The sequence below is a fragment of the Quercus suber genome, unplaced genomic scaffold, assembly GCF_002906115.3.
Source record: "Quercus suber isolate HL8 unplaced genomic scaffold, Cork oak 2.0 scaffold_1153, whole genome shotgun sequence".
Classification (NCBI taxonomy): domain Eukaryota; kingdom Viridiplantae; phylum Streptophyta; class Magnoliopsida; order Fagales; family Fagaceae; genus Quercus; species Quercus suber.
Genome location: NW_027070553.1, coordinates 67367 through 80427, shown reverse-complemented (window position 1 = coordinate 80427; position 13061 = coordinate 67367). Strand labels below are relative to the sequence as shown.

The window sequence follows — 13061 nt, the reverse complement described above, 5'->3', positions numbered from 1 at the left end:
TGGTATTTTGAGGAACATGTATCTTAGTTACTTTAGAGCTCATTTTCGAGGTACTACATGTCCCTTGGGTAGCTCATCTGGACTATCCTAGTCATCTTCGTCTCCATTCCATCTCTTAAGACGAGTTGGCCTTACTCTGTGAGAAAGCCATGGTGTGGGGTGATCTTCTTAATTTCACCACACATGACTTTGCTAAGGGTCCAAGGATCCTTAATATGGCGAGACCTTTGTTCTCACTCTACGGTCTCACTATAACACTATCACTAAGCCTTGTGCTCATTTTCTTTTCTCTTTCTTGGAAGGTGTTTCTATAGACTTTCCTTCTCACATGATAGTATCTATGATAGATATCTATCAAACACTGTTACACTTGATAAGCTTATCTTCCTTTCAGCTATCACACGCATTCTCACACACATGCATGTTCCTGTTCCTTTTGCCCCTCTCTTCTCTATCATGGGTGCCATTAGTTAGAAATCTATGCGAAGAAGTGCTACTCAACTGGCTTTTTAGGCCAGTCAGCCTAGTGAGGAGTCTACTCCCGCTTAGCAAAAGGAGGCTGACATTCGAGCTGCTGAGGATGCTACTTATACCTTTCGACCTTCTTCTACGTTTGCTCCATCTTCTTCTTCCGAGTAGCTGCATCTCTTGTTGCCATCATGGATCAGATTTAGCTCATGCATGCTAATTTTGGTAGTTGTCTTGACCATCTTTCTGATGAGATGTGTTAGATGAACACTAGGATTGGTTGTGTCACTCATTGACAATCTTGTCTTGGTGGCTTTGCTCATTCTCCCTTGCCTAATCCTTCTGCGAAGTCCTCTGATAGTGGAGATAATGATAGTGATGATGCTTCTGGCTCTGCACATGATGATGAGATGACTGTCTCTTCGTGATTCATCCTTTATCACTCGTGATAAAAAAAGAGGTGTAGTTTTGGTTATGAGAGAGTGGTCTTGTTGTTAGGGGGAAAGCTAGACTAGTGATAGGGGGAGAATGCTTTTGAGATATGTTGTGAGGTTTTTTATGTACAGTTCTCATTACATGTACCTTGGTCTTTTGACCACTTTACATACATTTTATGTTGGGGTTTATGCCCTAAAATCTAATTTATTGGCATGTCATAAATAATTAAATTGTTTAATTATATGAGACTATCTATAAATGAACTAATGGGACATTATCATAGTCCATGAGATGCATTGTATGTGATTTAGTCACAGAAGATATAAATCACAAGTTTCTTATAAACTCAAAACGTAGTTCATAGTGTGTGATGAAATTGGGTGTTTCATCTGCGAAGACTATAACATATCAATTAAGATGATTTGTCTTGATCATGGAAGTGAAGACTTCTAGTTGATATGTTGATATGTTGTAAAAGTTAAGACATATTGAACTGGACCGCTGTGAGATTTATTATTCTCCTAACGACTGTCAAATGAATAATAAATCTCACGACTTCTATTTACATGAACTCTTAATCCTGAGAGAATAATGGAGTGAGATCTAAAGTCATGATCAAAACCTCAGTATGTTGGGCAGTCACATTTAGTGTTGATGGAACATATATTCTCAAGATGGAATTCATAGTCTCTTAACAGAGATACAAAATATTCCCTTGAGATATGTTTAATGGGTTTGGTTATTCAAAGAGTTGGGCTCAACCACTTTAGTAATAAGTTACTAAAGTATATATTTATTGAATTGGATTTCATAAATATATGATGAATAACTTAGAGGATTAAACCAGGTACTCAAGGATTAAGATGTAGTAATCTTCAAAATGACAATCTACATTCATGACTTTGTATTACTATGAATATTTTATAAAGATGTTGCATGTACAATAAAGTCTTGGGATATAATTTATAGTGGTATTAAATATAGTTAATGGTAACTTTGGACTTGTTAAGAGTTGACAGAAAAGCCCAAGACCTATTGAAGCTAGTATCTTATTTGTCCTACTTCAAGCCACACACTTAGCCCAATTGGAAAGGCTCAAAAAGCTAGCCCAATTACATAATCAGTTAGATATAAAGGGAGAAACATACAGAATTTTGTAAGTAACATGATAGAGAGAAATCTTTATGAAATGGTTTTGTATGTATGAGTGAAAGCCACTCTCTCTTATTCTCCCTTGGAAACTGATTGAGAGACCACACTTCTTGAGCATTAGTGGAATTAGAATGAAGATTGAAAGTGTTCCCAAGTACTTCTAATCTTTTATTTTGAATTTCACCGCACCAAGGTACACTTTCTATTCTTTGTTCTAGAATTCAAGGTTGCATGTTATCTCTCATGAATGAAGTAGATCTATGTTTGTTGCTTTCGCTATGTGTTTTGTATGAGATGCAAAACCATATTTTCCAACATTTTATTCTTTTGATATATATGATGATGTATGTTTCTCACCTTTATCTCACATGTGTTGTTTCTTTTTTCTCTTTCTACACATATTTCTTAGTTTATATAACCTTTCTATATTTAACACTTGATGCCTTGATGGATCTTGTTTAAGTGTTTCAACTAAGATAGGTTGCAAGTCTTTCATGCCATGATCTCTCTTCTTGCAAAGTTCTTCAAGAATTCATTGTATTAGTTAGACTTATGTACTTTTTGTGTAATAGTTATGGAGATTGTTGTTTTATACTTCTCTCATAATTATGCTTGTGGTTTTGTCACGGATTGCCAAATGGGGAGATAGTTAGGATCATATTTTATATGTAATTGGCTAATCCTTTGATAAAACGCATTTTATTTGTAATTGGGTAGATCTAAGTTGAGTTTAATGTATCAGGGAGTATGTTGTTCAAACATAGCAAGCGATATCATTAAAGACATGAAGGTTGATTCAAGAAACAAGTGAAGAAAGGCTGTTTCATTAAATCTCGACACAAGCTTGACAGATGCTACTATCAAAGTTTAATGGAGAAGCTTGACACAAGCTCGAATTATGAAGATCGATGATTTTAGAAATCTTAGATCTGAAATTCGGCTCATGATGACTTGAATGATTAGGGTTTCTCTTCTTACAACCCTAGTCATATATAAGTTTATTTTAAAAGTCATCATACATGAAAACAAAGACCTAGAACTTATACACTCAGTGAGAAGCTACCGCGTTTGTGCGCCTTAGAGTTTCATAACCAAGTGCTTCCTAATCTTCATCGTTTATGAAGTGAAGAACTTTGTAGCCAACAACAATTTATCAAACTGCTGGAGTTATTCACGTATTGGGATCTGTGCAAAGGAGTTAGTCACAAATTAGAGATTGTGCAATAAAGGAAAGAAGTCTGCTACAAGATCAAGTCCAATTGGGTATTGGAGCAAAGGTTCAATTATAGGTTGGTATATTAGGATAGGCCAGGGTAGTGGTAAGATTCCTCACACTTGTAACCACTTGATTATTGATTAGTGGATTCTTAGGAGTGGTGACCTTAAATTCACCCAATGGGGTTTTTGCCTTGCGAGAGATTTTTCCCATTTGTCAACAAATCACCATGTCAATTTAATTTCTACTGCATTTAGTTTAATTGGTGATTTTTTGGTGCCTCTACAATTTGAATGTAATTTGACCTAATTAATAAACCTCGGTAATTGAATTAATTAACTAGGGTCAAACTATCTTAACCCAACAAGGTAGGTCTATGACTGGTCTAGGGCCTAACCAAAGGAACTCTTTAGTTGAAAGATGTTTTTGGAAGAGAAAAACCTTACAAAAACCTTAAGCATGTGTACATAGCCTTGTTCATTCATACACATTCTTAAACCATACGTATGCAACGAGTATGCATACATTCTAGGGTTTCAGAAAAGTTATGTAAGGCGAGTTTTTAATGGAAAATGCGGTAGTGCAAATCCCACATAGCATAAGAAGAGCCCTGCCCCTTCTCTTTGAACACTATAAAAAGGCCACGTGGCCATTTTCCCAAAAACACATAGAATTAATTCCATAAATGTGATTCAAGAGATTTTTTATTTTTTATTTTTTTTACTTTGAAAAGCATCATAAAAATAAAGTTTCTTGGTTGGGACCTATTCTGGTCTATAGCCTTTTAGTTAAACTTGCTAACCCTTTGGGTATTTTGTTTTGTAGATTGACTGAAGGGAACGGTAAAAATCAAGCTCTAGAAGATTTTTTGTGAAGTATTTGTTCTTATCTTTTATTTCCTTTTCTTTTGTTTTTATTATTGTTTTATTGCTTTGATTATCTTCTGTGTATTTTTAGGTTTATTTCTTTGATAGTTAGAAAGCATGCTAGGTTGATTAGAAGTAGTTTTGTTCAAGTGTTGCCTCTTGTATTTTTGGGTGCTTACACATCTCCCTGACTCTGCATATGCATGCACACACATGGTTAACCCAAAAACCTAGATTTGTTTACTTTTACATTTAATCTATTTTTCTAGTTTAAATGCATGTTTTAGCTTCTGTTTGAGTTAGATTTTACATGAATAGGCCTTAGGTTAGTAGAATAACTTGTTTTATACGCTTGGTTTAATAGATTGATAATTAGGGTTTATGGTTTGTGTGAATAACATGAATATGCATTAATGCATAGGTGTTGTGGTGTAGTAAAGTAAGTAAGACGAGTTCATGCATATGAATGTGAACATGCATTTCTTGACATATTATTTGGTTTCTTTGAACCTTGAATGCCATAATACAAGCTTGAAATGGTTGAACATGCTTGATTATTACCATGATTGTGATTTGCTTCCTTCTTAATGCTACTGCCTTATGTGTGTTGTTGCCTTCAGTTATGAAAAGCATGAATTGATTAGATGGGTGATAGGGATATGTCATGTTGTCTGTTAGATGCATGTTAGGATCGGCTTAGTGTGTGTGTGTGTAGAATAACCTATTAGAAGCCCTTTGATGGGATTAGAATTTGGAACACAATAAGTAGAGGTCGACCTATGCGTCGGGTAGGGTTGGGTGCCTAACACCTTCCCATCCCCATGCCTAAACTCTGGATACGTGCTCTGGTAAGATCAGTCATTCATATAAAGGCACTATATATATGGTTCCTATACCTAATCTAGTTGGCAACTCCATTTTTACCCTCCGCCTGGTCCACTCGGGCAAGGCATACTCCCCAAACGAATGCGAGAAGCAAATCGTTACGAGTGCTTGCGCCCATAAAGGGGAAGAAGTAATAGTCTCCATGTCTAAGACAACCTTGAGAGCAGTCCTAAATGGGCATATGTGGCATGGACCCATTGTCAACAAGCACCATCGAGACCTTAGCACCTATGCACTCAATAGTAATCTGCAAAGACCTTGTATGATTGATTCCTTTTGAAGTGAGCTCTTCAGTGGAAAAAGTGAGAGAAGGGTGAGACATAGCCTCCACTCCCATTATGGCCAAAACTTCTTGAGGCGTTGTCTTTATATGTACCTTTTTTTTTTTCCCAAACAATGCATCTAGTATTGCAGCTCAGTCTTTTTAAGAGGCCATTAAAAATACATAAACAGACATGTGAGCTTGAATCCTCTTTATTTGGGCTAAAACACCGCCTTCCTTTTTTTCTTCATTCCCATTTTGTCCAATGGGTTTCATTCCTTTTCCTAAGTTCCTACCAAAATGGTCCTTCTCTAAGGAAAATTGGCTTGTAGTGCCTTAACCCCTAGTAACATTTTCTACTCTCTCTTCTTGAATCCTCTTCTTCAAGTCCGACATCCCTTTGGGATGATTCGCCTCATGGCTATAGCACTCAAAAGTTTCTTATCATCTTCATCCTAAATCCCTTAGACTTCAACCATGTTTACCTCCATAACTTCTATCAACTTAGAACAGTCCCAATCAACTTCTTCAACCTTAATGAAATTTTGGTACAGGGGAGAAGCTTGGTGATAATTAGGCAAATGGTTCTTTCTAATGTTAGGTTTGGTAATGATGTTTGGGTTAGGAAGAGTTCCATTGTCTATCAAGTCTTGTATCTCATGTTTAAGGCGGAAGTAATTGTTGATCTTATGGCCAAATATCTGATGGATGTGACAATATTCATTAAGGTTCCAAGTAGGAGGCACGAGATTAGGCGTAGGTGTAGGATCTAGAGGCTTAAGGTATTCTTTGGAGGTCAAATTCTCATATGCTTAGGCAAGGGTCATCGCTAAGTTGGAAAATTCTAGCCTAGCCTTCTTTGTGAAACTTTGGTAGGCCATGGGTTGTTGGGGTTTAATGGCACTCACACTCACAGGGTTAGGTGTTTTGGCATTGGATGATCCTCCCCCATATGTCTTCTTGATAGGAGGCTTGCTCTCTACTTTCTCCAATTGTCCAGTGTTGATAGCATCTTCAATTCTAGTCTCACAATCACACAATTCTCCAAAAGAACAAATAGGTGATGATAGAAGCCTAGTGTTCTATGTTGGAAGCAAGTTCTTGATAATCACTTTGATTTTGTCCTTCTCATTTGGCCTATTAACCATCTTGGAAGCCTTCCCCTTCCATCTTGTCCTGTACTTGGAAAAAGTCTTTCCAACCCCTTTCTTGGTAGTCTCCAAAACTCTCAAAGTCACATTGATCATAGTGTTGAAGATGAATTGATCCACAAATTTATCTACCAACTCATTCCACACTTTAGTCTTGCTTGGGTCCAAATTGTAGTACCATCTTGAGGCGCCTCCTGTTAGTGATAAGGGGAAGGCATACAATGTTTACTTATCATCCAAACCTTTTATCTCAGTTAAACTAATGTACCTCCTAATGTGTTGTTTTGGATCCCCAATTTTGTCAAAATTTTCCGCATTAGAGATCTTGAACTTAAGAGTTAATGGAATAGGAGCTTTGGATCCCAAGCTACCCACATTTTAAAGACAATCATCCATTCCTTGGGCTATGCGAAAAGCCAATTGTATCTTCTCCATTTTCTCTTACATGGCAAGGGTATCTGTGGTCAGCTTCTCAAACTTCTTATTTGTCTCATATTCAGTCCTATCCTTCTCATCCCAACCTTCAATCTCTTCTTTCTCTTCCTCTCCTATGTGCCTGTTAAACCTACTTTCCTCTAGTTGAGTGAGGTGAGCCCTCATTTTCTCTAGCATCTTATTTTGATCATCCATCATTTAGGCTATGTTCTCAGCGAGTGCAATATCAGTTAATGTGGAAATTTCTTCTTAAGGTGTGATGTTAACCTTGGTTAAGTGTCACCCTTTACTACCAACTTGTTGGACCCAAATTGAAGTAGGAACGTTCTTACTTTGTCTTAGTAGTGCAATTGTGCCTACATATACATGCCTCGAGTATGCATACACACGGGTGAAGCATGCGTATACATATATGCCTAGAAACATAGTTTTAAAATAGTAGGCAAAATAGCGATCAAACACAACCTAGTATGCTTCTAAATATGAAAACCATAAAACCTAACTACAAGGTAGAGATATTAAAGCAGTAAAAAAAGAAATAAAAAACCAAAAATGAAAGAGACAAGGATAGACCCTTACCTTAAACACAAGAATTCCTTTGAGCTTTAATTTTATTGTTCCCCCTAGTCAATCTAATCAAGACAAAACTAGAAAGTTAGTAGGCTTAAAACTCGAAGGTTAAGACTAGAATATGTCCCAACCAAGTAAACTTTAACTTGAGCATGTTTTAGAATAAAAACTCCCTCTTTGATTCACTATTTTCTAGTGAATTTGGCGTGTTTTGGGAAAAGAGCCTTTGAGGGCCTTTTATAGTGATTAGAGAGGGGTGCAGGGAGGCCCCTAGCCGATGAGGGATTAGCTCCGCATGATTTTACGGAAAAAACTTTCTATACAGGTGTTCTAAAACCCTATATGCGCATACTCGAAGTATATGTATGCATGCTTAAAACATATTCACGCATACTTAGGGTTTCTGTATGCTTTTCTTTTACCAAAACATCGTCCAAGCTAAAGACTTATAAGATTGGGCCCTAGACTAGCCCTAGGCCTCTGAGTGATGTTGTCATTGCAGAATGAAAGTTCTAGTCATAAGGGGTACAAAATAAGGTCTACATTGGTCCATCATGAATGCATTGGCAAATGATATTTTTATGAATAAGATGTAATGTAAAGGCTAAAATGTAAATTCCACCCTCATTGACTAAAATTCGTTTCATTCATTTAGCTTTACTTTCATTCAATTGAGTTCTTTAAGTTTTAACTTTATTCAATTTAAACCTTCTGTCCCATTTCATTAAAAAATTACCATTAATTTTTTTTTTCACACATGGAAAAAAATCAATAAAATTAATAGAAATATTTTATAGATTTTTTATCTGAGATTTTTTTTTTTTTTAGGAAAAAAAAATCATTACTTGCATACGAAACAACTTTTCAATTGAGTTCTTTAAGTTTTAACTTTATTCAATTTAAACCTTCTGTCCCATTTCATTAAAAAATTACCATTAATTTTTTTTTTCACACATGGAAAAAAATCAATAAAATTAATAGAAATATTTTATAGATTTTTTATCTGAGATTTTTTTTTTTTAGGAAAAAAAAATCATTACTTGCATACGAAACAACTTTTTTTTTTTAATAACATAATTGGACAAAAACCTAAATTAAAATAAATATTTAATTTAGAGGACTTAATTGAGTGAAAGTAAAGTTAGAGGACTGAAATTCATTTTAGTCAAACTTAGAGAGTGTAATTTGATTTTTAGCCTAATTTAAAAAGAGGTGCAAAGGGCATTATTTCATAGGTGCAATAATTCATATTGACTATGAAAGCAACCAAAATTTCCGAGATTAAGATGTATTGTTACTTTAATGTGATAATACATTGACGTATGGATGCTGATAACAAATAGAAGGGAATCTGTATCTCCTATGAACCATTACGAAGATGATATCCTAAAAACAATTATACACACGCACACACGCGAGAGAGAGAGAGAGAGAGTCATATAAGGGTTTTGTCATGACGGAGATTCTTCAACTCTGGATTGGCTAGGCCAACGCAACTTTCGTGACCACTGAGCAGTCAGAAGAAAACAAATTTTGCTGACTACAGCTTTCACATTCATGAACATTTCACCAAAGAATTAAAAAAACAACTTTAAGATTACAAATTTTTTCACAACTGCTTGATGTAATAGAGTGTGAGTGGTGAAAAAAAAAAGGTAAATATAAAAGCGACAGGCAATCAATCACAAGTTGACATGTAAGATTGTTGTGGTAAAAGTTGTACCTTTTTATGATGTACAAGAATTACTCAAATACAACATTCACTCTTAATACAACAAATAGCTAGGAGCCGGTGACCATGTTTTCAAAAACAATGTGGGAAACGGTAAACCCACATGGCTTATCCTTAATGTACTAAGTAGCATAATCCCATGTTCATTACTTTAAAATTTCACTTTCATTGACCATTTCCACAAAATACCACCCTACAAATTAAAACGTCCAATAGCTACTTTCCCATCTTACTTTTTTGGATTTTCCATAATGGTCGGTTTGTAACATTGTGATAGGTTAATGTTCAGGACTTTTAGCTAGCCATCAAGTAATCTAGGGAGAGTTAACTAAACAAGAATGGGGTAACTTCTCTAGTGTATCTTCCTGAAACGCAAAGCCATCTAACAAATCATCATCATGGCACTCAAACTGAAAATCCATGAGAAGTCCATCATCGTTAACGCCTCCATTGCAGGACAACAAGCTGTAATTGTTCTCCAAAGCCAAAGTAGAAGAAGGTGAAAGACCTGCAACGTCCTGAGATGATGTTGTTATAGTGCTGTAACTCTCACTTCCACTTGTGCGAAAATCTGGAACTTGCATAGGCCTTGAAACATGAAACTGACTTGGGTCCAAAATTATACAATCTGGATCACAATTTTCCATGTTATTGGCTTCCACTAATGGAGTCCGCATTAGTGTATTGGAATTTGTATAGAAACAAGATGAACTCCCATAATCATAGGTTTCAGCTTTTGGAATTGAAGCTGAAATCTGTGCCAAGTTCAGATGACTAAAAATGTTGCTAGTCTCATGGGGGCTTCTGTTAGTTGTGGCACTCTTGGGACAAGCATTTCCAGCTGCCAATAGCTTTTTCTTCAACTTGGTGTTCCAATAGTTCTTGATATCATTATCTGTTCTCCCTGGCAGTTGGGAAGCTATTACAGACCACCTAATTCCAATAACATAAATAATTTAAAATATACATAAATATGATTAAAAAAAAAGAAAAAAAGAACCCAAGTTCACAAAAAAAAAAAGAAAAAAGAACACAATTACACAAAGAAGTACGTCTAAAAATTAGTTGACTTGCCTACTTCCAAGTCTACCATAGAGAGTGCAAATAATGCTGTCTTCCTCCTCTGTAAAACCTCCACGCTTGATATCCGGTCTGAGATAATTCAGCCATCTCAGCCTACAACTCTTGCCGCAACGTTTAAGGCCTAAAACATAGAAGAATCATTGACAAGGCAAAAAGGGATTTTGAGAAAACGTGCAAAGAACAAGAAATGGGGTATAACAGTTTTTCAAAAGCAAGAAACAATATAATGTTGGGAAAGAGACCTGCTTTGTGAGGCAAGGCAATCCAATTGCCACCAGTGCCATGTTGCTCAAGGTATCTCTTTAGAGTGGCATCTTCTTCAGGTGACCATGGCCCTTTTTTCACGTTAGCTTTGTCACAACATGGAGCTCTTCCCATGGCCAACTGAAATATTTTAACAACAGCTAAAGTAAAACCTCGATCAGTGGCAAGAGAGAAAGAGAGAGAGTTTATAATAGCATAATAGCAAAGTGAGCATACAGTATTGTTTTAGAGATGGATAAAAAGAACATGGCTTTTGAAAGCTTGACTTAGTCTGACTGGCTATTTTTTATAATATTTGTTCTTTAAAATTTCTCCAACTAATTTGTCAGCTTTCTTGTGGGTTTACAGAGATCTGGGCCCGGTCAATGCGTGTACTAGAGGAAGCACGCAGATTTCATGTTTTTACTGTCAAATAGGAGCCTCCTGCAGATGCTGACTTATATGCGATTCAATTCAACGAATATAAATGTACTTTTACCTCTGTAATTTAAACGCATTTACCGTGATTGCAATGAAACTTATTGTATTCTTTCGTGACATGAATTGACTACTCAAATATATATATGTCAATACAAAGAAAAAAAAAAAAAAATCTCTTTTGATACAAAGATATTGCAACAAAAAGACACTAATCACTAATTCGTACAATGCACAAGAAAATTACTGTGTATGAAGATTTAAACAATTCCTTGTTTCTTCATTCTTTATTGTACATTAGGATTTTAGTCTCAGAAATTCCCATCCTTAATATGAAACTTTAAATTACCAAATGAAAAATATAAATCAAACTTAAATTAAAATTAAAATTAAAATTTCAATTCTTGACATCCTCAATTATCCCATAAATGTATGAAAGACAAATTTAAAGAACAAATTAATCAATATTTTTAGTAAATTGAAAAAGAAATTTAAAGCATTATTTGTATCTTCTTCCTTTGCTGCTTTATAGTAGTCAGTGAATAACTCCTTTTGTTTTCCTTGATTGCGTATGTTAGTGTGAGTTGTACTTTGCTTTCAACATCAATTTTTTGAAACTTTGTAGAATCGCCATCTTGTTCACTTGATAAGTTGCTCTTCCATTCATTTAAATTATCACTAATGTAAGTGTGGGCGCAAGTACTCATAATGAGTTGGAAGGGTTTTTCAAATCATGGGAAGTACGCCTTAGCATAGGGTGGACCGTGGCGGAGGGTGTGAATGGAGTCAACACCTAGATTAGGTCTAGGAACCATAAATATAGCGCCCTTGTGGAATGACTGATCTTTACCAAAGCACATGTCTAGAGTTTAGGTATGGGGCTAGGAAGGTGTTAGGCACCCAAGCCCACCTAACTTGTGAGTTGACCTCTACTTATTGTGTTCCAAATCTTAATCTCATTAGAAAGTTTTCTAACATGTTATTCTAGACTCGCACACACTCTAACATGCATCTAAAGCAATCAACATGGCATATCAACCCTAAACCTAGCATTCATCTATCATAGCATTCAACACAAATCACCTAAGGTAGCAACATCACAAGGTAGATTAAACGAGCACACCTAAGCATTCAAGCATTAAACCAAAACTCATAGCATTCAACCAAGCATATTAAGCGACTCATGCTCAAACACTGAAATGCATGTTCATGTGATTTATGCATGACTTACTTCACTTACCTCATTGCATCACAATACCTATGTATCAATGCATGTTCATGACATTTAACCAACAAAACCCTAATCATATTCCTGAACAACAAACAAACAAAACAACATGCTAAAGCACTGACCCAGGACTTAAACATATGAAAAACATGATAAGTAGTGACTAAACATGAAAGTGAATATGGGTTTCTGGACACGATTGTACATGCGAATACTAGTTTTATGCATAAGCACACTTCGAGTACGTGTTTCATGCATACGCGCCTAGAAACTCAAAACTAGCAACTAGAACAGAAAACAAAGCAAAACAAGAAATCTAATAGCATATCATGCTTCTAATACGAACACAACACAAACCTAAACTAACATAAACATATCAAAGCAATAAAGCATATAAATAAACAAAAAAAAATAAAAAAAAATCAAAGAAATTGGAGCCAAAATTTGAACCTTTACCTTAACACAAGAACTCTCTAGATCTGGATTTGACTATTCCTCTCAATCAATCTAATCAACAACAAAACCAGAAGGTTAGTAAGCTTTAGAACTCAAAGGCTAAGACCAAAATAGATCCCAACCAAGTAAAACTTGACTTGAGGATGTTTTGTGTGAAAAAATCCTTCTTTGATTCACAATTTTCTAGTGAATCTTGTATATTTTGTCCTCTTTTTCAAAAGTTCCTTTTATGACTTTTTATAGTGGTAAAATAGGGGTGTGAGATGGCTCCCAAACTATGTGGAATTCGCTCTACACAAATTTATGTCCAAAAAGCTTTCCTTTCATAGTTTCTAAAACCCTAAATGCATGCGCATACCCTAAGTATGCGTATGCATGCTTCAAGTGTGCGTGCACATACGAGTGTATGCGTACGCGCACTTAGGGTTTCTTGAGACT

At 35.6% G+C, this 13061-nt stretch overlaps 1 protein-coding gene across 1 annotated transcript; it reads right to left on the bottom strand.

Moving 5' to 3' along the window:
- Positions 1-9302: 9302 nt before the first annotated feature.
- LOC112010399 (transcription factor RAX2) lies at positions 9303-10757 on the bottom strand. The gene is made up of 3 exons (XM_024042740.2): positions 10501-10757; positions 10250-10379; positions 9303-10108 (listed from the first exon to the last, which is right to left on the bottom strand). The coding sequence occupies exons 1-3, from the start codon at positions 10634-10636 to the stop codon at positions 9490-9492; spliced, it is 885 nt and encodes a 294-aa protein (XP_023898508.2). The 5' UTR covers positions 10637-10757; the 3' UTR covers positions 9303-9489.
- Between the last annotated feature and the right edge of the window lie 2304 nt (positions 10758-13061).